Genomic DNA, 24,692 nt, shown 5'->3' with positions numbered 1-24,692 from the left:
GCAGGAGTGAAAAGTAGAACTTCATGGGTAAAAAAATTATTCCAACTAACTTCCACCAGACTCCTGAACAGCTGACAGGAATAAACAATTATGTGCTACCTCAGAACAATCAGATGCACCTGATTCTCTGGCACTTTTCATTCAGTACACTCATGCTATACTTAACTCTTAACATTGAACCTACACAATTTGCACTTTCTCAATTGCACATCCAATACTGCCCTTATTCTGTTCATGATCTATCGTTTTGTCGTCGCTAACGTACAGATTTCTCTTCTACTTACACCCTATCAAACTATCTGGGTTCGATGAGGATGGCAAAGTTAGAATTTCACTGCACAGGGAAACACATTTTTGGACTGTGCAAATGACAATAAATGCTTTGAATCCTTAAATAATTTCATACATAACTGCTAGTTATACCAGTCCCGTAGAAGAATGGACCTGCAAAAAAACTGTTGACAGCAGGCTGTGGTCATAATTGTTTTTTAAAGATACAGCAGGGACTTTGGTGCCCCAAGTTGTAAAAGGGTGTTGAAAAATATCCCAGTTGAATATCTTTTAGGGAATCAGCATGTCATATGAGTTTAATATCGGTCATGGGAAGGACTTATTCTTGATTTCTGTACAGGATCACAAGATATTTGAACATTTATTGTGAGATGATTGTCTGTTCCCCTTCCCCCACCTGCCTAAATGTAAATGTGATGTGTGTGTGTGTGTGTGTGTGTGTGTGTGTGTGTGTGTGTGTGTGTGTGTGTGTGTGTGTGAGTGTAAAGCTACATTATTGATGTTAGAAATAATCCTGCATTTACATAAAACCAAGACATTACAGAAAAGGTTCATAATAATAAACATGGCCTGAAAAGACAGGAGCCATAGCACAGGAATTTAGCTGGACAAAACGATAACGCTTGAACATAATCTGTTGTGTCCATCTTCTCCACATGGAAGGACACTATGGATGCAGCAGATCCGTGTCAAGATCATAGATGCTGTACATCCTGATCAGATAGAAGATGCATCAAATACTGTACTGTAGACAACCATCAGCGGGAAAGGTCAGATCCACAAATCTTTTGCATACACCTCTCTCCTGACCTGTTGCCAGAAGGAGTCAAGTCAAGAAATTAAGGCAAGTAATGTCCGAATTCAGTTTCTACTGAAAGTTCCTGCTCATTATCGACTTTAAGCTGTACTATACACTTTGACCGATGAGTTATTTAGCATTTACTGGAGAAGCCTGTGCTACAGAATCTAAGGCTATTGTTACAGGACAATTAAGATAAGACACCACAAAAGAACAAACACCTCTATTGCTTCTATTCGGGTTCTGTATTTGATGAGGGACCCGAAGGATGTCCTGGTGTCTATTTGCCAAGTTGCTAACAGTTGGGTGATGCTGGAAAAGCGAAAGAACTTTGAGGATTTCTTTCAGGACTTCCTCGATGGAAACAGTAAGTTTACTTTCTCAGACGATATTTTCTGGTCCAAAGCAAGATGCTGGATTCTCGCGACCACCACTTATCTTAGAGGTCCATTAAGTCATGACGTGATCGTATTTAATTTGCTCTAATAGCTCCAGCTAACATATATTGTTTCAAAATGATTTATTCAGTTTGTGAAAGTGTTGGATCATAGGAATCAAATTGATCTTTTAACAGTAAAAATGACTGAAGTAAAGATAACTTAAAAAGGCTAAAGTTTATTATGTTGTAATTTTCAATAAAGAATTTGCTTACAGAAACACAATAAGCTGAATATGTACAAAATAAACAATATTTACATTCACCACTTACAACAAATGTAGATTGACTTCCGAAATCAGATTTTTTTTTTCATTTGATCAGTTTTCATGGGATCCCGGTCTGACCACCTGCAAGAATACTATGAGGAAAAAAATCAGTTGGACATGTTTTTTGTTAAGTATGAAGATTTGTCAAAGGTTGGTGATCATATTTCTTTCAATAAGTTACAATTCAAGTTGCTATTGGGATAATTATTTTTCTTTTTTTAAACCATATTCTTGAAATTGTTAAGGAGAGATCCATTTCCTATTGTTGAGAGATTGTAAAGATTTGTGGCTTTCTGGGAAACGATCTGACAGATGATGTCATTGATTGTATTGTAGAGATGTCTAGCTTTAAATACATGAAGACAGACCCAAAGGCAAACTTCACAGACTTGATTGAAACAAAATGCTACACACAAGAAACCATGAGCAAAGGTTCATATTCACCCATTGTTTGCTTTGTGTCAACATTACAAGGGATACTTGGAGATTATTAATTGCCTACACTGAGGAACACAGCGATGGCAGCTCTTAGTTTGTTATTCAGTGGTAAATAAGTGCGGGGTACGCCAAATTCATGTAGATTTGTGCTTCATTTTCAATCAGCTGCATATATGTCAGCATATGATCCTATAATTCTAAAACCTTTTGTCAAATAATCACATTTTCTTCTGTAATTGATGCTGTTTAAACATCTAATGGTAATTTCTTTGTAGACTATTTACATATCTAGCTATGGACTATGGACTACATTTCTTGGCAATTCATCAACTTTATCCTCTGAACCTACATTATGGAAAAAATGAATTCCATCCATTAATTAACAAGTTGCTGATAAAATGGTGGAACAAACAAGTGGACCAAGTTCCGAAGAGCCATCCTATTATGTGTTGCAAACAAGATGGAGAAGAACATGGAGAAGACAAAGTTGTCTCAGCAGTATTTCCAGGAATCGTGCTTTACTGCGGTTTAACAGGGAGACAACACTGTTTGCAAAGTACATCTCCCACAACAAAAAGATTGTGGTAACCTTTTAAAATAATAAATAAACAAATAAAGAGACATTTACCAAATGTTGGGATTCAATGAGGTAAATCAATGCATATAAAAAATAGAAAATAACCCTCCAATGAAATTTCTCGAACTCCCTTTGTACACGTAGTGGTCAGATATAAATTCTGACAACGTTGGAAAGAAATTAATTAAAAAAAAAATGGTATTAAAAACCAGTACCTTTCATTTCTAATGGTCTCTCCTTTTTGTTTTTCTGACGCTGAATGCAAGAAAGAATTGTCCAGGCCAAAGCAAAACCAAGCAGTAAACTACAAATTCCCACAACAACCGGCACCCACACTGGCAGGGTGGGAGCACAGAGTGGTGTATACACTGTGGATATTGGGCTAGAGCTGGTTTGGGTAGAATCTTCTGAGGTAGGAATATCAGTCGTAGTGGTTATTACAGGAAGGATTTGGATACTGTTGATTTTCGTAAAGATGAAGGGTTTGGCCTGTAAGAAAGATTAAATAATTCAGTGAATTTGAACACAAGTCAAGTAATACAGACAGGGGGGGTGCATTATGGATACTCTTAAAGGGGCCCTAGTAAATGCAAGAGTATCTTAATTCATTATTATCTCATGCATTCCTCTGAATTCCACTTGGTAGTGGGCTTTCAATGAAATAATTTATGACAAACTTTGAAATTTGAATTCTGGGAAAAAAGGGACAGACAGAAATATGACTGTATGATTGTTGCAATTTATTTAGGGAAACAGCCACTGAATGATACATTGATGAGATGGGAGATTTAAGGAGTTGCTGTTGAAAGATACCGTAGTTAATGTAAAAAAATGTCTTCATTAAATGAAGTACAAGACCATGAGGTTAGCATGCATTCTCAGATTTAGTTGGAAAAAAAACAAACAAAATTAGAACCATCTGACAAAATGATCTTTTTCATAACTGAGAACTCCTCCATTCTTTTTTCCATCATTAACACATTTACCCATCTCTATTTGAAATAGCTTTTAGAAAAGAAATACTCCCACATTTCTTTCCTCGTATTTTGTATGTTCGTTTAATAGAACTAAGTGCCATTGGCATTAAACACTATTGCTGACTTCTAAAGTGTGCTGATTTCTAATAAGTTTGACAGTGTTTTACTCCATCCAATTTATTACAACAAACACTATTTTATATCACATCATGATTTTCACAACAAACTGTTTTGTGTCTCTATGAAGGGAAGATTAAAGTACTATAAAACGTCTTGTCCCAAACCATTTTTGATGTGTTGTTTCTCTGAAGAATAAGAATATCTTACCTCAGAGGGACACTGAATTTTTGAACGGTCATATGTGAAGTTGTTGTAATCTTGTTTTCTGCTCACAGGCTCCAACTGTTAACATAGAATTTTCATTTATAACCAGAACAACTGGAACTACCCATGATGAAGTAAAGACTTGCTGTCTAGTTTTTCTTGACAAATGATTACCATATTGTTCCAGAGGGCGATGGCCATCTCAGCGTGAGCACGGTCACTCATTTGAAAGCAGTCCATAGAGAAGAAGCTGGTGTCTGCCTCACCTTCCTAGTGAATAGGTCCAGCAAGAACTTATTTTTGTATTTGCACATACAGTACATACATTTTTTGTTGTGCTGAAACGTCTTTGAAACTTACACCTATATGAGGAATGTAATAATTGTGCATAAAGGGTTGAAGAACAACAGCAAAGTCATCTCTTCCTTCATAACGATCTCCGGATATTAGATACTCCAATTCAGTCTGAGACAGATTGAGGGAAGGGGTGGCTGAAATAGATCACATTTTCACAAAGAATGTATTTGTTTACGTTTTATTTTTACCTGGTATTGGTGATTGATTCGTTTTATCTCTTCCAGCTCTGGGGAGTTCTCAGCTGCATTGACAACGCAAGGACAGCTCATCCTACAAGAAAAAAATATAATTTGAGATGGCAAAGTTCAAACAAATGTTTGCATTTTCTTAATATGAATGTCTTTTTACTTGGTTTGTAAAATAATATTTGCTCTCCCATACATTTCCATGATATATCTAACAGATAGAATACTGAAATACAAACCTCCTTATAAGTGAACATCCCAGACTATTTTTCTTTACTGCTTTTATTGTGTCTATCTGCATGATTTCCACAACATTGACCAAAAGCCTTGGAACCTAGTGTGGCAAGTATGGCAAAAGAAAAACAGATTAACGCTTGAAATAATAACTCTTTTGTATTCAGAGGATAGGTAAAACTCACCTGCTCATAGAGCATGTCCAAACTGAGCATAAGATTGTGGCTATAATTCTTGGGTGAGAGATTTTTCTGCAGAGAAGCGCAAAGCATGTTTCATTTTGCAATTACTTGTCAAAGGAATATGCACAATTATTTACAGAATAGATTTTTTTTTTTAAAGTACCCACTTGGTCCATGCAATAATAGCAAAGGTCATGTTCCCCTACAAATATTGTCACGAGTTTCCAATCCTCTTGAAAATTCACCTCCTGTAAGTAGTTTGAGTGGATCATGAACACGAAAGGTCAAAAACATGGTAACGGTCAGAACAGCAATTACAGAAGTTATCTCACCTTGTTTCCTCTCATGGTCTTGATGAGAGCTGGAATCTGTGTCTGGATGTCCCTGTGACAGAACAAGGGAATATTTGTTGTTAGACAGGCACCGGCAGCTGGTTCAGAGGTGAAATTTGGCTGCTATATCATACTTTGAAATCTAACTTTAATATTGTAGATGTTACCTTAGAGCAGGCCTAGCTAACCTGTGGCTACCTGAGCCGCATGCGGCTCTTAAGTTCATGTCGAATTTCGTGTTTGTGTGTTTTTTACTTGTGCAATCGCACAAACACAAAAGTCGACATGAACCACAGGTTGGCCAGGCCTGCCTTAAAGAGTTGTTAAATATGGTCAACTTGCAACTTGCTAACCATCGCATTGGTCCATCATGACACAGTCATGAGGAACATTCTCCCCAAAAAAGATGAATGGAGGGTTGGAAAAAATAGCCTCTTAAATAGCCTCCCCCCACCCCATTTTGTTCTTTTTTAAGATTCATCAAAATCTCCACTCCTGCTCTCAAAAAGCCTTTTGTTCTGTCATTAATGCTATAGTCAACCTTTATTCTGGATTTCTCTCTCAAAATAAGTCTGAAAGGAGAAAGATTTTCTCATGTTACCCATTGGCTAACCTGTCTTCCTACTCCCTCAGTATAGCAGGTTCATTAAGCCTGCCAATGTGACCCACAAATGGACAAAAAAGCAAATAAATGGAAAGAAATGAAGCAAAGAGTACGCTGTTAAACACTATGACATGGTTTAAAATAACACCTATCGTGAAATACAGTGATTCCCTTTCTGAGGATGTCCAAATAGGCTACCAAATGTATACACATACGAGGCTTTGGCTCCAGGTACAGCCATATTGAAACCCTTCCGTAATGACCCTTGACCTCTTGAGAAACCTTTCAGTGAAGGGTTGAACTTCTTCAAGATGTCTGTAAAGATAGATGGAAAAGCAGATATAGTAAGAGGCTGAAAAATAAGGTGTCTGTTTCTGCAACAGCCCTGTTGATGCACTTTGCCTGGTGAAAAAAAGGAGTTTGCATTACTAAAGATGGTAAAAATATAAGCTTTATGTCAGTGAAAACATTTGGTTGTTAGATGTCAGATGTTCTTTTCAACTTACTTGGCAATGTTGTGATTGTGTCAAGTGTCCCATCTCCTCCAATGCTGCAAGATATAAACAACAAAACACAGTTTTGGTCATTTGTAAAAAATTAGTAAACCTATTTGTTGTGTTTTGTGTAAAAGAGATGCGACCGGAGATATTAGAGTAGCACTTAGTTATTTTTACTGAAGAGCAGAGCACAGGTTATGATAGCAATTCGTACCAACAGACATAAGCCCCGCCTACAGCGAGTCTGCACATGTGCAGATTGCAAGTAAACATATATGGTTAACTGTTCAATATTACTGTGTCCACAGTCAATATTCTACACTATTATTCAACCATGGTGTTGCTGTACCTCCAAGATACTCCTTTGTATTCTTTGCTGAGTTCAAACAGGTTCTTTGCTTTTGCACCAGCACCTGCCTGTGGACAGCAGCAAATAAGCAAATAAATTAATAAAACATAATTCTAACAAGGTAAAAGCCTTGCAACTGTGAGATGTGAATGTATTTTCAAATGCTTTTGATCTCAATCAGAATTAAACATCATGTCACAGTGTTATGTCACCAACCGTAATGGAGTCTCCGAGTGCCGCCACCACCTTGATGTCAGCGGGCCTTAGCTTGTGGACTTAAGATAAAAAGTGTGTTTGAGTGACTTTATTACATGTAGATGCAGTTAATTTCAACTCCCTGTAACATTGTTCAACAAGTGAACTATAATTTGAGACCACACACACACACACACACACACACACACACACACACACACACACACACACACACACACACACACACACACACACACACACACACACACACACACACACACACACACACACACACACACACACACACACACACACACACACACACACACACTACTTTGTGCCTCACCTGAAGTTGGCACAACTTCAGATGGAGCAAGGTCTACACAGGCCAGGTCACTTCCCCAATTCTGGTGAGAAAGAAAGCATCATAAAGCTATTGTCATATCATTTCCTTCTTTTTTATCATCAGTCTTGAAGTAAGAGTTGAAATGAGTAGTGACAGTTTGTCTTATCTCTGTGATATCCTAGGCAGTATACAGGACTGTCTCAGAAAATTAGAATATTGTGATAAAGTTCTTTATCTTCTGTACTGCAATTACAAAAACAAAAATGCCATACATTCTGGATTCATTACAAATCAACTGAAAAGTTGCAAGCCTTTTAATATTTTAATATTGCTGATTATGGCTTACATCTTAAGAAAACTCAAAAATCCTATCTCAAAGTATTAGAATATCATGATAAAGTAATTTTTGTTTTTTTAATTGCATTATAGAAGATAAAGAACTTTATCACAATATTCTAATTTTCTGAGACAGTCCTGTAAGTGTGTTATACCTGCCGTACAACATCTTTTTTAACGTTGGTACAATAGACACGATAACATACTTTATTTGATTATTTACATAGGAAGAACACACTTCACAGTGGTGAATCTGTTTTATTTGAATATAATTTAATTATTAGAACTTATTAGATTGGATTGGATTGGATGAAAAAAATACTCAATTGAATGGTATATACTTACTTTCTCTGGTTTAGGTGTCGGAGACGGCTTACTGTACGTATAATTGCTGTTTAGATAAGTTCGAATGTAGGGTGAAGTCTGTGAACAAAGAAAGTATCAGCATCACACCATCTGTCTACTTACATTCTGAGCGTTTTCCTGTTTTGTTTTACTATTATGTCCTACCTTGTTTGGACATTTCAGCGTATTGTTCGCAGCAAAATCCAGTGCGGATGTTTTGCTGCCCAGATTTTCCAGCTTGTAAAATAAAAAATAGAATACCATCTCGTTCAAACGATTCAAACAATGGATAAAGCATTCTTTGTGTATTTCACATATTTCAGAGTAATGCAATGTGGTATCCTTTATGTCATGAATAACCGTTCCCTCATACTACATTTGGTTTAAGCCCACTTTTGGTATTCGAATCCTACCATGTTGTTCCAGAGTGAGCGAGCCATGACTGTCTGTGCTTTCTGGCTTAGGTGGAAGCAGTCAGCACTGAAGTAGGAGCGATCAAGACGGCCATCCTGTGAGACACATAAATTAAAAATAATATTTCTTACCGACCAACTAAATAAGGTTCAACAAGTAAGGTTATAATATGCCAGTACTCAATTTTGTCACAAATCTTATCACAAACATTCAAGTTACAATAATGGAAGTTGTCAGTCAATGTCAGCTTTATTGTCAATACTGCCATATGTTTTGCAAATGCAAAGGATTGAAATAGCATTTCTCTAAGACCCAGGTTGCAAAACTACAAAAATTATAAATAATATCACAGACAAGAGCAAGTTATGATGAGGTAGCAAGGTTATTCCAAAGTCCAAAAAAAGAAGTTCAGTTGCAAGTGGAGCAAGTACACGAACAAATGCTTTTCCTCGAGGTAAACTGCACATTCAACATAAACATACATCCAGAACATACATGCTGTAGATTCTACAGTATGTATGTACTGTATGCATGGATGTGTGGATGTATGGCTACAGTGTGGACACATGCATATACAAACACAGTCAACACAAATTCAGCAATAATCTGAAGTAAATAACAGTTAGCATCATCTGACTGGAGCTTGCAAAGGCCAGACCAGTATTCCAAATAACAATTTTCATAACCAGGGCCAATATTGACTTTCAATAAATTCACTAGTTTGTTGTAGGAGACCAAACAGATCTGAAAATGTGGTTAGCTTGCAGAATATAATAGATATATGTAATATAATTGAGATGATCGAAGCAAAATTGTTGCCCTGTTTGAGAAAGTATTGGAATATTCCTATGATAGAATACAGATTTTGAAATTCAATTCAATAGTGATCGTTACTTAATATAGTCAAACTTCATGTAATATTTGATATATAACAGTTTCCTATATGGCATTCCCCTAATGGGCTGAAATTAGTGTATATACCTCAAAAAAGTCATGCTACTAACCGGCATTCTAGGAACAATGATTTCTCTGAAGAAAGGCTGGATGACCACGGTAAAATCTGAGCGGGTGTCATACCGGCTCGACTCCACAAGCTTGTTCAGCGCTAGCTGTAATACGGGCAAGAGGGCTGTGATTTAATATTGCAACCAGGAAGGTTACATATGAATTACCGAATTATCCTTTATGGCTTCATACCTGATACCCTCTATTGATTTCCTCCAATTTCTGCAAAGCTATAGAGCCTTGTTTTGGCAAGATTACACAAGGGCATAGAAATCTGTCAAGGAAGAGATAGTAAGTTAATAAAATGAAATAAAATAAAAATAAAAAGTTTCGTTAGAGAACTTGACCTGGATTCAAATGACTAAGTGACTTCAAGTAAAGCATGGACTTAAAACATGTCTGAGTGTGTCACATGGAGCATATGTGGTATGTGGCACTTACTTAACCAGCAATGTTGGACACTTCGTTGAAGAGTCCATGTGCATTTCTCTAAGTGGGACAATGTGAAGCGGTTCTACCAGGTTCACCAAAGCTCGAGGCACCTAATAAAACAAGCTGAATTAAAGACAATGTAGAATGAAGCAGAGAAACATATCATTGAATGTGCAGCAGCATGAATGTTCTACCTCTTTGTGCAGATAATCCAGGGCAGCCCGAATATTGCTAACATAATTGTCTACAGAATAGAGTAACTGTAAAAAGAAGAGGGATTTAATCGTCCAGTTTTTCATCAGTTCATTTTGACTTGTGAATTATCATTCAACATTGGTACTCACAGAATTTTGGCAGTGATCACATATGTCGTTTCCACCAATAAATACAGTGATCACTTTCCAGTCTGATTCAAAATTGATTCTCTGAATGAAATGACAGTAATCAGTAATCAACTGAGTGAAATTGAGTTTCGCACTGACATTAGTTACTACAAGACATTTCTTTGATATAATAAGTTGGGTTACTCTGCACATTAAAAAACATCTATTTGCTATCACGTTATCCAGCAGGGATATTCATAGATGACATTTTCCAAAAACCTACTGGGTCATTCTTCATCCTTGACACCAGGGCTTCAACTTGCAATGGTATGTCCCTGAAAACAAATTGAAAAAAAAGAAAACAATTCCAGTATAGGTGTTCTGCACAAGATCAGAAATATTTCTGCCTGCAATTATTTAATGATTATTTGACAGTGACATGTCTGCAGATGACATTGTGATCTTTGATGAGACTAGGGAGCAAGTGCAGAAAAATCTAGAGAGGAGGAGGTACAGTATGTCCTGGAAACAGACAGTAACCTCACTGTAGATTGGAGGACAAATAATGTATGAATTGCATTGACATGCAGGTATCTTTGGTTTTGTGCTTTAATAAGGGTATGGATATAGGGTAAAATATTGGGTATAGGGTATGAATATAGAGGGTATCAATATGAAATATTAAAGACAAAATAAAGGGAAAAGACTCACATGGTCTTTGCCCCTGCAACAGCCTGGTTGAGAGAGGCCTGAGGAGTATGCTGTTTTCCCATGCCAGTAGAGTAGCCCGTCACATTGGGGTTAAAATGCTTCAAGATATCTATTTTTTGTGAATTGTTGAAAAGAGAACTTAGTCTTAATAGTTGTCGTGCCCTAAATACAGTTGCTGGTATCTAATCGATAACTCAGAACACTCACTGGGTAAAGTTGTTACATCTGAGAGGTTTTTATCTCCACCAATACTGCATGAGAGAAATATAATTGAACAAGAAAATGAGGGTATGATGCTATGATATAGCAAAATAAAGTACACAAAAATGAATACAACATTGTTTTCAATATTTTGTTTCATGTTTTGATTGAAAACACATTTCGGTCACCTCCAGGATAAACCTCTGTACTGTCTCAGGACATCCAGAATGTTGCCTGGGCTGGATCCGATGCCATTTCCTGCCTGGGGATTAAAGAATAATTGATCTTATTCCTTGCAATATATTTCTCTCCAGAGCATATAATGTTTTGGTTTAAGGCGTTTTTATGGAGAATTGTACCTGGCTCATACTTTATGCTGATATAAAAAGTATTGCTGCACTGTAACATTATTGTTAGGCAATCTGATGAATACAGCTTGAATGACAAAATATGATCTCTAAAACTTTCCAATTCAATGTAAGATCATTTATCCCTACACATGGGATATCACCTACAAATGGAACGTGTGGCTCCAAACTTTGCATTTTTTTATGAGTACTTATTGCATGTTTTCTTCAATGCACTGTAGTTATTTACTTGATGTTATGTACTGCTGAAACTGAACTTACCCACCTACCTACGTACCAGTTAGTCTGGATATTGTTGATATAATTGTACAAATATGAAAAATGTTTTTATGCCCTATCAGACCCTCCAGTTTCCTATCAATGTGTCGACATTTCGGAATCAGTCGTCTGGTTCTTCTTGCTGTGTGTTTAGACAATGATGTTTTCAGTAAAGTATTTTATCATGGTTGTTTGTTCTCACTTTTTGGATAAACCCTGACTATTTAACCACAGATATCTCTATTTTGGATTGAAGTTGTATTTGTAGGGTTGGGCACCCTACAAATAGAAAAAGAAGAGATGTATCACTCACTGTCAGAGAGTCTCCCACTGCAGCGACAACTCTGATATCTCCTGGCCTGAGCTTGTGTACTGGGGGAATTAAAAACAAAAAAGGTGATAAGGACAAAAAAAAAGTGTTAACCACCTTTAAAAAGTTTTAAGGAGATCATATGTGTTATTTAGTTATCAAAAGATTCGAGTAAATGTTTCACAATTTTACTTAAAATTAAACCAAATATAGTGCTGAAAAAGTCTGTGACTGACAGTGAAAATGTGTGAGTTGTACAATTTAAAATTTTGTACATGTTTTTTTTAATGTATTCCCATTGGTTCAATGGGCTTGTGAACCCATGGGGGGTTCAAAGCGAGAAATGCATAGTTTAGATGAATTAGTCTTAATTATTTTTATTTATTTTTGTAAAAGCTTTGAATGACAGCATCGTAAAAAGGCAAAGTCAATAATTAAACAAAAGTGAATCCAAAATAATTCGAAAGGTTCCAAGAAAATTATATAAAATACACAATAAGGTGCAAAAAGTATTTTTAAAAGCCAACAAAATGAGATTTCATAAATTCTCCTCTAATGAGACGAAGCATTGTATTTTATCCCTCGTTAACAATTATAATAATTTACTTACAGGTTAACCTCCAACCTAAAATTACACACCTACTTCATGGGTCATGATTTGCATTTGTTTTGAATATGTCATTGATTTAGTTTTTTTATAGAACTGATAGACAGCATCTTACCTGAAACAGGTGTGGAGGGGGAGGGGCTGAGGTGCTCACAGGATAGTTCTGTTCCCATCACCTTGGAGGATACACAAAGAACAGACAGGATCAGGACCAAACAGGAGCTGAAGAATTCTTTCACTGCTGCCATTGAGCTCAAACAGCACTCACTGAGTGAAGGAGAGGAGATGCATTGCTCTGTTGATATAAGGGAGAGTTTCCCCTCGTTTTTAGAAAGGGACGATCCTGGGGGAGGGAGAAAGATAGCCAGGGGGGGATGGAGGAAAGGTGTCAAAAAGTGGCAAAAGCAGTTTGAAATAAAAAATGTCCTGTTATGTCACAAATTAGAATATTTCAGTCTGCATATATCTTATAAAATATTCATTTTAGTTCTTTACTTCACTTGGGCATGGCAAAGAGATGATCGTCTCTGCGGCGTCTGTTTTTGGTTCCCCACTTGTGGGCTGCAGCTGAGCAAAAAATGAATTTATTTTCTATTGAGACAGTAACAACAATGAATCTATATCTGAAACTATCTGGGTTTTACAATTTTTTTTGACGTCACAATGCCACATATTTACATTTATTTACAACCACGAGTGTCACAAACTCAAACTCCCCTGGCCTTCCAGCAACCGATTGCACATTTCCATGCATACAGTCAGGAGGAGGCATCAGGAGCAACTCATAATTCAGCAGAGAGAGAGAGAGAGAGATGTGAACTTACCAGGTTCATCCAGAGCTGCACCATCAGTTTATCAGTTTCAAATGACAATTGTTGCTCGGACAAATGCTTCCCGCGCTGTGCAGAGAACACAACAATGTGCTGTTAGTACGATACAGAAGGCAAATCTTCTGTTAGTCCCTCTATCTGTCACTGTCAGAGGCAGAGGACATTCGCGCCTCAGAAGGTAGAGACTCTGGCTCTTTAGTGGCAACCAAATGGGAGCAACAACTACAGAACAAAACTGTATCAGACACTGTTGGTCTAATACCTAAGTCTGAGCAGTTGTATACATTGAGTTGTATTTTTGGTACTATTTGTGCAACAAAAAAGAAGACAACATAAAAACAATATATCTCATGATCCTCAAAAATAAGCCCACAGAATTTCTCTTTCATTCTATTGTGAAATGTGGCCATGCACTTCCTGCAGTAAGATATAGTCAGTATACAAGATAGCCTATGTGAAAGGTTGTAAAGGTTGTTTGGGCTCAAAAGAATGCTTGAGCTAGGTGTCAGTGACTCACAGTAACCAACGAGATGACAGGTTCATCCTGCAGAACCACTGCAAAGTCGCCTCTGTCATTGTACCAGCTCCTCTCCACCAGTTCAGCCAAAGACTCCTAGTGAAAGTTGCAGGTTTGGTGTTTCAATGATAAAAACATTTACAGAGAGCATAAAGAACTTTTAGATAAGAAGCTCTTAAACTTTGCAGGGAATTAACCCCAAAATTGAAGTGCCAAGGACTCAGACCATCTTATCTTTTGAAAAAAAAAGTATGGCAGAACCAGGCTATTTCTGATAAATTTGGAAATTACCCTGTTCACAAGGAACAGGGTATTTTCTCCTAATATATAATTTCCATCTAATGGAAGTTTGTAGATTTTTTTAATACAAATTTTGCCTTAATCTTTAAGGTTAATATGTTTTCCATGTGTTTTCATGCTCATCATCAGATTGCTTTCCGGGATATGATTTCTTTCTTCAGATAATTTTTTCAAACATTTTTGCAGTTTGGAAAAAGAACTAACTGAGGAGAATGACTGTCGATAAGTTAGATAAAATCGAAAACAAACGGACAAACCTGTAGACTTTGTATCATCATGGCTCTCAAAAGTTTGGCCTCTCCTTGATTTGATTGCATGCATGGACACATCCTGTCATCACAACAATATATACTCAGACTCAATATTTACAGTTCCAACTATTATCCTTTATCTGACCTATTCAGTCTGTGAGGAAGAAAACATATTGTTCACTCAACTTACTTGCCAAAAGAGTCTTGCTCTCCATCCCATAATGTGAGACTTACAATTGTATGCTTCAACTGTGGAGTCATAGGAAGGAGTCATTAAATTGAATGCAAACTGTGTAAGCATGTATAATGCTGTTGAGAACAACGGTGTAAATTGTGACATGTACCTGAGAGTGCAGTATCTGCAGAGCCTCCTCTACCTGACTGACCACCGACCTGACCTCAGCTTGGATCTGTACAGAAACATCAGCAAATACATCAGCATATCATTTGATTGGTATTCTCTGATAAGTGTCAGAAAATACACTTATCTGCATTTTATTTCATTTACTCAGAGTTCTAGTTTATATTACTTTTTTATACAGTGCTAGGTATTCTGTGAGTAAAAGCAAATTCACAGTGTTTTTTTTTTTTTATCTTAATTTCTAACACAAATAGTCTGGCAAAGTCTCATCATTCCGCACTCAGTACTACTAATTCACATGCTGCCAATCTGTCATATCTGATTATTATCTTAATAGAAAATATATTCTCTCTGTCATACATGGTAGTATTTGTTTCATTCATTTACCATATCTTTGTTGAATAGTGTTTTATACCATGTACAACATATATAACAATACTTCCACATTTAATCTGATCAAACTCCCTAGAAATGAGTTTATAACATAAATGCAGAGGTTTAAGAGTTTACCTGTTGCTCACAGGCACAGAGCTGATCAACTTGCACAAAGATAACCGCCAGCTTCCAAGTATCCTGCAAGAGAATAGAAAAAACAATGTCCTTTTTCATCTCTTAAAAATAAATGCTCCTGTGTCACTGCCAGACACTTACAATCAACCAAATTAGATAATATAGAATCTGATGACAATTTGACAGTGCCTGATGGAATTTGAAAAGCTGAAACTGTAAAAAGGGGTGAATGAGTCAAAAGGTTACCAACCTGTCTGCTCTGCAGAAACAGGGACGCCTCTATTGCCTGTTTCTGCAGTGTTCTTGAAACAGAAATAACATAAAAAAATCAGTAGAGGTACTACAAAGAAGTCTGTTTTTCTTAAAGAACATTACATTCATACCCGTGTGGGAAAGGCTGATTTGCATCCAGGTTCCTTCCACTCGAGAGAGGGGATATCATTGCTGGATTGAACAGGCCAAGCAGCTCTATAATGGAGGTTAAAGAAAGTAATGGTTAAAACTAAATGGATAGAACAAGGAATGGATTTTACCAGAGATGTTTGGTTAAAATGCCACAAATAAGTAAGAGATGGGTTTAATTTTTAAAACCTATCTTTTTAGGATGAACACTGAAAACAACAAACAACGAAAAAGTCAAGTCATTTCAGTCCAATTCTACAGTTTATAACCTTAATGATGAAATTCAGACACTGTGGTTTTACAGGAACACGTTTTACATTTTAAACCAAGGGAAAATCAGTGCTGAAAAACCTTTGTTTTCAACCTTGTTGATGGAACACTGTGTTGTATCCGCAGTTTTACTGTAATCCAGGAAATGTCCTTGAGTCAGACGCTAAGGCCCTGATTGCTACTAGTAGGCCAGGATCACTGCAGGTCATGGTCACTTCTTGTTACTGTTAGTGCAGATATCGAGCCGTTCATTTGAAATACTGCCAAATGGAACTCAATCAATTGAAATCATTATCATTTATCATTTGTCAAAAACTTTTCTGGACTTTTTTAAGTAAGAATCCAGGTCTGAACTAATAAATATTTTGCAGGTGTGGGGATATGTACTTGACATAACATCGTCAAGCCCTTCAAGTAGCGATAAGGTGTAAAAGCAACATGTAAACATAGGTAACATTGTTAAAAAGGTCCGTATCGGGGTACAGTATTGCATATTATCTTTGTACATTAAATCTCGGTTCAGTAAAGATAATCCCCAGTAATCTATTAGAAGCTCATACCAATATCTTAAGACTAATTAGACTTTGAAAGCTGACTCTTGTGAAAGTAAAGCCTTTTGTTTGCCACTGATTATCTGATTTGATCAGTCTGGAGCTTCTCTGTGTAAAAAAGAACAAAGGAAAAAAAAACAAGATTCAATCCATACACCTGTGTATTTCCAACCGTATAATCCAACGTTGGTTTTGATTCTTCTGGGGTCTTAAAATTAGTTTGAAAAACAAGCCTTACAATTACTGAAGTTTTAAAAGTATTGAAAGTGTTTATCGTCATATAAACAGTGTGGAAACGTGTTTCCCTGCACAATGAAAAAAATCTTGGGAGAGTAAATGTGTAGCATCATGCTTTCATGAATGGTGAACATCAAGTATTTTCTTGCACTTTAATGCATAATAAGATGAATAATTTCTTTTCCTGTGAGACATTGTAGACAGGAAAGTCTTATCCCTAATGTTATCAGAATAAACATATACCGTAATGTCCTGTGCTACTTGTAGATTTGAAATACAGCCATTTCCTATCTCATCCTTTTATCAGAACTTGGACATATGGACCAGCTGATATTTTTTTTCTTTCAAAATTTGTGAAAAACTCAAAAACACAACTGAAGATTTTCATTTGACAGATAGGCTCTCACCTTCATATTTCAAATAAATAAGCCTTATATCAATGCAGTGGATAGAAATAATGAGGAGAAGGAGGCAGCCTCCCTCATCCCCAATACAGATGAATTCAGTATCACAAATATCTGTCAATGCTTATGCGCAATTCTCAAACTGGGAAATGTATTATTTCCCAAAAGTAATGGGCGATTTAAATTTTACTCACAAACTGATTAATATCTTCTCCTTAAAATTGATTAGATAATTGTTTGAGAGACAATGCAAACCACGGTTAAGGGATGGAAAATTACCTTGAAGTCTTGATATCACATTGGACATTTCAGAGCTGCAGAACAGACAAAATCGAATATGTCAGTTTCCTGATGTTGTGAAGCAAATGCATGAAGTGAGGCAAATTGCTGAAGCTGGCCAGATCTTACCTCTGCTTGTGCAATACCAGAGGGGCAAACGCAGCCACATCTCCAGGCCTGATCTTGTTAACTTCATAGAACAAAGTATAATTTGATTGACATACTTTGTTTGGATAGGAAAATAAAATACATGTTGTTTTTTTACATGTGATACATTTGTTTGTTGCATGCCTACGGACTGAATTTTATGGATGAAAAAATTAGTAGACAGGACAGACAAGCAGACCGGGCCTGGAAATTACAAATGAAATGTAAATATACATGAAAAAAAGGCAGGTATTTGAACCACTAGTTAATTTAATTGGGGAAAAGTAATTACTGACCAAAAAATAAAAATAAAAAAATAAATCTTTTTAATAAAAAAAATAATCAAGAGTATATGTGTGTGAATAAGGAGGATTTCAAGAACTTTGGACTAACAGTCCAGAGCATCCCAGGATGTGGAAAAGAGGTGAAGAAACAGGCTCAAGCAAGTTGGAATGAGTGAAGAAAAGTTTCAGGAGTACTATGCAATAGAAGACTATCAGCCAGAATGAAAGGAAAGGTGTACAAGACAGTGGTGAGACCAGCGATGCTGTGTGGACTAGAAACAGTTACAATGACAAAAAGGCAGGAGGCAGAGCTAGAGGTCGCAGAGATGAAGATGCTAATGTTCTCTTTGGGAGTGACCAGGATGGATAGGATCAGGAATGAGTCTATCAGAGGGACGGCTCATGTTAGACGTTTTCGAGAGAAGGTCAGAGAAGCCACATTGAGATGGTTGAGTCATGTACAAAGGAGGGATAGTAAATATTTTGGTAGGCGGATGCTGTAATTGGAGCTGCCAGGCAGGAGATCTCGAAGGAGTCCAAGGAAAAGATTTATGGACGTAGTGAGAGGATATGAAGGCAGTTGGTGTGAGAGAGGAGAATACAGAGAATAGGGCTAGATGGAGAAAGCTGATTCGCTGTGCCGACCCCTGAAGGGAAAAGCCGAAAGCAGAAGAAGAAGAAGAAGAAGAAGAAGAAGAAGAAGAAGAAGAAGAAGAAAGAAGAAATTAATCAAATGTCCAGGGACCTTTGTGTTCTGCCAGTATAAGTAGCAAAGACAAATGTGACAATTAAATATGGAAACACATTCAAACACACACACAGTGCATCCCACTCTATGGTGGAAAAAATACAAAATTAATTAAATTGAAGAAAAGGACATTCAAAAAGCTTTTAAAAATATTCTGACCTAAAGTTTTACATCATCTTTTTTTCCAGAGCTGGAGTCTTGAAATACAAAACACAATCCACATTTTTTAACATATTGTGCTGTTTTATTTAACAATTTATTGAAGTTTTTGTCTCCTATATTATCATTTTGGTAGGAAGGAATTGATTGTGATATCTAATAACTAATTCTGATGGAGTCTGAAATACAGAGAGTGAGTCCAAATTAGAAATACAGAAACATACAATAATACTCAATAGTCAGTGTGAGCCAATGAGGCTAACTGACATACCGTCAACAGGGGGAGGTTGAGAGGGGAGCATCCCAGGACAAGGCAGTGCAAACACTGTGAACAAGGAGTGAAAACGCAAAATTCAAACATCATGTTAGTACATTAAATAATTAGATCAGACCCATTTAGGTGTTTACTATGCACGATCTCAAAGACAGATTATTTTTTACAGTTGTATTGTGCAAAAAAAACCTGATGTCAGTGTGAAGCCCAGCAGTGTGATCAGAGCCAGATGCATCCTTTCCTCTGAGTATGTGCCTGTGGATGTTTCTTGAAGTTGTCTTTCCTCTCTGATCTCTGTTAAGCAGTCAGGTCTCTTTCTATGTCATTATCAGCAGGACTTGACCAGTAAAATATTCATATCATTCAGATAAAAGGTGTGTGTTCAAAGGACAGGGTTGTAAAATTTTATACTTAAACAACTGACAGATAAGATGTAAGAAGGCTGTGATATGGTGATCCCAACAGTCAACATTGTCTGGGGTTAAACGACTCATATATCTGTGCAAAAGTCAGATTACATAACTTGATATTTACAATTTATTACCGTAAATAAATTGGAGTCAATACAATGTTTTAATGTCTTTTAGGCTTTAAGATATAGAAAAAAAATTGCTTGAGGAGTAATTATTTATTTGTTGTTAATCTTATCTTCTGCTAAACAATGGAAAGAAATTTGCATTTTAGTGACAAATAAGACTGAAAACAATATGACTGGCTACAATTAGTTTTAGATTTGACATTGTATTCAACCTTGTTTGTAATTTTGCAATAATCCTACTACTATTTCATCATTATTATAAATGGCAATGATTTCATTATTTTACTTCAGAACTTTTATAACTTGATTATTTTATGACATATTGTTTGCTACAATTGTATTGAACATTTCTGGTATTCTACTTCTAGTTGTTTCATTGTCTTCTGGTCTGTCTCAAAGTAATTAAGCCTACTTTTAGGAGGAAAAAAAAAAAGCATATATGAAATTTTAAATTTCCATCACCAAAGACAATGTATCCGCACAGCTTGGCTAATCGCCTCTGGGCCACATTTGTCTCGAAGTCAATCTTTTTATATATCATATTGTATCATGTATCATATTTTCCACATAATACAAAAACTTTATCACGTCATGTCAAAATTTTAGATACTGCTTCTTCTATTACTTTTAAATCCTCATACTTGAACCCCAATGTATCAACAAACTTACTCAATTCATCATCAAATACATTATTTTGAAATACATTTCTGATGCTGACTTTTAATTGTATGTGCAAAAAGAGAAAAAGATGTTCTCAAATACTTTTGTTTAAAAAGGAAATCAGTTACAAGTTTGCAATTCGATTAAAAATATTTTTTTATTTTCACTAATTTTATCATTTTTATGTTATCGTCTTATCACTGATGCTCGAATGACATGTATTGTTACTATTATCATAATTAGCTGTAGTAGTACTAGTAGCAGCAGTAGTTATGGTCACACAAATAATTTCTGGCATCATAACCTTGGCAAACATTAATGCAATCTGTTCTGCAATCTGTTAACTGTCAAGGTCAAGAGTCAGGGGTCAAACTACTTTATGATGACAGAAACCCCACAAGTGCAGGTGAGGAAACTTTTCTCCCGCACTATCAACCTTTTATTTGTTAAGTATTTTCTAGGTTGAACTGTCTCCTTGCACTCTAATTGAACTGAAGAAATAGCATCAAAGATAGCAAGTCTGCATTTTCAGGGATAAGGTCAGCAGGTGCGTGAGACACTTAAACTCAGTGCCGGAGTGTCTGCAAGTTCCTCTGCCCCTCTGCACTAAATCTGTGGGCACTTGTCCAGGGTCACTTTCTCTCGGTGAGGAGATCATGCCCTTACTCAACATTTTTTGGGCCAACCTTTTCTTATATAAGTATGATGAACAAGTATTATAAACCTCCACTATCAATTGGATCTCATCTGATTAGTGAGGTAAGGAGATATGGAATTCAAGTCAAACCGGTGAAAAACAGGCAAATGGCCTGTCACCTGTCACTGTCAAACAATTTATTTCAATGCAATCGCAAAAGAAAAGAAAAGAAAACACATATTTGCAATGTAATGTTGAGATCAGATTAGGACAAATGAAAAGGTATATGCGATCACAGAGTTTGTTCCTTCCTGTGAATCTGACAGTCATGATTACAATGATCAAGATATGAGGTTGTATTGTCTTTACCATGTTATCGTCTATCAAGCCCATTACCTCTCCGTGAACCTCAGGAGTATGACTGTTATCGCCATGATCCATTCTAGTCTTTGACCAGTTTGTCAGTGACAAAAGATTGTGATCAGTCTCAGTATCAGCCATAGCAAGAGGTACTTTAAGGAATTTTACACCTTGACCTGCTGTGTGGTTTGGAGAGACACAAAAAGAAAGAAAAAGACAAAAACACAAACAAAAGGAAAAAGAAGAGAAGAGAGTAAGACAACTTGTCAGAATTTTATGTGCAATAATTCATTCATTTATTATCAACACCACTTATTCTGTATTCATTGTCTCAGGGGTAATACTACCTACAGAAAAAAATATAAAATAATATATTGTTGTTTACATTTTCAAATAAAGGTGCTGAAGAGTTTGAAAGAATAATCATAGGAAAATGTGCTTTTTCGTACAAGAATGTGCATAACAGCATATTATCATTATTTTTAATATTAAAATAGTTTTATTGTTGTTGCCATCATTGTTTCCTTCTAATGACTTGTTAACCTGAAACTTTAAACTGTCTGTATAACTTTGACCAGCATACTTGTTTTTAGACAGGAAGCATAACACACAGGAGTGTGGTTACAAATTTAAATAACTGCAGTTTATCATGACAAAGTTGAGAAAGTGTAAAAAGTATCTTTGCAGAATCAAATCTCATGCAGAACAAACATTAAACGCATTGCTTGCTTACTTTGGCCTAACTTTAGTGTGTGGACAGCTCATAGTGGAGTCTACTGATGATAACTGTTGGTCCTCTCCCAACCGTTGGAAGCACAAGTGCAACAAAAAGACAGGTATCTTCCTCAAAAAAAAAAAAAGGAAAGAAACTATGAATTATTACAACTACTACTAAAACAACTATTATAATGATAGTAATTGGAAAATAAACACAAATTTGTGAAGGAATAGGATACAATACAGTAATTTTAAAAAATAAAACAAAACAATCACTTCTTCCTGGTACTGCAGTAAGAGTAGGACACAGGGAAATATAAGATCATGCTTTCATTCATTTATTGTCGATTCCACCAGTCCTGCAGTCGGGGTTGCGGAAGGGCTGGAGGTCTCCCATTAATCCACTGCATTTTTGAACTGTGGGAGGTAATTGGGGGAACATGACCTTAGAAAAATAAAAAACTCAACAACAGAGCTCCATGGACTTTGGGAACACACAAAAGGCTGGAACCCCAGGAGTGTAATGTTCATGCAGCCACAAACAACTTTGCTAAGTCAGATAAATAAGATGGTACAATGCCATTGATGGTTCAAGTCAGCTATCACCTGAAAAGGAAGCCTATTTGCCAGCACAAGGGTAAAATGCTAATTTACTTGCTCTGGTCAAAATACCACAAACACCACATTCGGGTTACACTCTATTTCTAGCGATTTTTAGTATTTGTTCAGTGTTTGCTCAGCACAACAAAAAAGAATGTATGTGGATTTTCCTATAGGTGTATGTTTGTGTGTTGACAGATGTGTATAAGACATCATTAATGTTTTCAGTCACTAGCTAGAGTAGGTAGGTGGGGGAAAATTTAAAGAGGTGAAGGTATGCCCATGAATGTAGAGGAATGATGGCTAGCCACGGCAAGACCAAATATATGCATGTAAATGAGAGGGACCTATGTGGAACGGTGATGCTACAGGGAGTGGAAATAAAGATGGAGACTTCTAACCACTTAGGGTCAACATTCCAGAACAATGGAGAATGTGGAAAAAAGGTGAAGCAATCGATTCAGCAGGGGAGCAAAGTGTCTGGGATGATGCATGATAAAAAGAGTATCAGCCACAATGAAAAGAAAGGTGCACAAGACAGTCATGAGACCAACAATACTGTATGGTTTAGCAATGAAGGGAAGACAGGAAGGTGAGCTGCAGGTAGCAGAGATGAATACATCGAGGTTTTCTCTGGGAGTGTTTAGGATCGATAAGATAAGGAATGAGTCTATCAGAGAGACAACACATGTTAGATGTTTTGGAGAAAATGCCAGAGACTGGTTATTTACAGAAGAGGGATAATGAATCTATTGGTAGGACACTGCAGTTGGGTCTAAAGGAAGATAGCACAGCTTAACACAGTCACTTAGCACAGTCCCTCACCAATAGCACAATTTGCATAATTCTGTACAGTAACTTATTGTACTTTATTCTGATGTTTATAATTTGATGTGCCCCTCAATTGGGCCTCAAGGATAAATACAGTTTATTCTGATTCTGATTTTGATTCTAATATGCAAAGACTGATGGACACAGTGAAAGAGCAAATTAAGCTAGACGGTGAGAGAGAAGAGGATATAGAGAACAGGGTTAAATGAAGGGTTAAATAAGGGGTTAAATAAGACATCATTAATGTTTTCAGTCACTAGCTAGAGTAGGTAGGTGGGGGAAAATTTAAAGAGGTGAAGGTATGCCCATGAATGTAGAGGAATGATGGCTAGCCATGGCGACTCCTGAAGTGAGTAGTTGAAAAGAAGAGAAGAAGAATATGACTGAAAGACAAGATAAAAAATCCACTTGAAAATGTAAACAAGAATAAATAAACAAACATTTCCCAAGAAATAGACGTGACAGACAGGTAGTCTGATTGTTCAAAATGTTAACAGAATTAACAGAATTAACAAAATGTTAAACTGGCAGATGATCAAACTGTTGTATCTTAAAATGTTAATGAAATTAAGGTTGACAATCTCATTCTTTGTCTGGCTGGCCCAAAAAATTGGGACAGTAACAGGGTGACCATTGGGCCAGATATCTCACAATTTTAGATGGGAGATCTAGGATACCTTTTGTCTTTTTGGAAAATCGGCTCAATCCAAGGGAGGATAGCAGATATTTTCCAGAGTCCTTTGTAAATCACATCTTGTTCCAGTACCTGTAGGTTAAATGTGTAACTACAGGCAGACATTTTATAGAACATAATGATAAGGGTTGTCTGGGCAGCTCATGCAAAGTGTGACCTTACGTGTCCTTTATAAAAGCTGAAGTTGTGAACAATATTAGCTAAAATATCAGGTAGGTAGCACGGGGTGGTAAACGAAACCCACAACTGGAAAAAAAAATTGCTTTAATAAGCTTTCCCTTCTTTAAATTAACTGCTTGTGATTGAGCATAAAAAGCACATTTAGTCATTGAGGGACTAAAATCCATTTGATTCTTCACGATGTTCTCAATATTGATCACAATTCAATCATAACAGAAGCAACAACATCAGGTTTAAACTTACATACAT

At 36.5% G+C, this 24,692-nt stretch overlaps 1 protein-coding gene across 1 annotated transcript; it reads right to left on the bottom strand.

The window, feature by feature from the left end:
- Nucleotides 1-1,749: 1,749 nt before the first annotated feature.
- On the bottom strand, nucleotides 1,750-19,382 carry LOC147222964 (phospholipase B1, membrane-associated-like). The gene is made up of 41 exons (XM_086167137.1): nucleotides 19,224-19,382; nucleotides 17,744-17,804; nucleotides 17,615-17,649; nucleotides 15,855-15,939; nucleotides 15,722-15,773; nucleotides 15,472-15,534; nucleotides 14,945-15,010; nucleotides 14,791-14,849; nucleotides 14,607-14,679; nucleotides 14,050-14,145; nucleotides 13,527-13,625; nucleotides 13,198-13,269; nucleotides 12,971-13,045; nucleotides 12,818-12,878; nucleotides 12,099-12,157; nucleotides 11,348-11,421; nucleotides 11,166-11,209; nucleotides 10,959-11,067; nucleotides 10,531-10,582; nucleotides 10,269-10,349; nucleotides 10,119-10,184; nucleotides 9,934-10,034; nucleotides 9,685-9,766; nucleotides 9,492-9,596; nucleotides 8,487-8,582; nucleotides 8,239-8,310; nucleotides 8,074-8,151; nucleotides 7,393-7,453; nucleotides 7,068-7,126; nucleotides 6,852-6,919; nucleotides 6,512-6,555; nucleotides 6,221-6,320; nucleotides 5,402-5,453; nucleotides 5,237-5,317; nucleotides 5,073-5,138; nucleotides 4,893-4,987; nucleotides 4,657-4,738; nucleotides 4,472-4,576; nucleotides 4,286-4,381; nucleotides 4,115-4,189; nucleotides 1,750-3,299 (listed from the first exon to the last, which is right to left on the bottom strand). Exons 1-41 carry the CDS (start codon nucleotides 19,252-19,254, stop codon nucleotides 3,012-3,014), a joined length of 3,219 nt encoding a protein of 1,072 aa, XP_086023263.1. The 5' UTR covers nucleotides 19,255-19,382; the 3' UTR covers nucleotides 1,750-3,011.
- Nucleotides 19,383-24,692: the final 5,310 nt, after the last annotated feature.

The sequence above is a fragment of the Fistularia commersonii genome, chromosome 20, assembly GCF_037954325.1.
Source record: "Fistularia commersonii isolate RoL2024-O1a breed Wild chromosome 20, RoL_Fcom_v1.0, whole genome shotgun sequence".
In the NCBI taxonomy this organism is placed as follows: Eukaryota; Metazoa; Chordata; class Actinopteri; order Syngnathiformes; family Fistulariidae; genus Fistularia; species Fistularia commersonii.
This window is presented reverse-complemented; position numbering and strand designations above follow the sequence as displayed.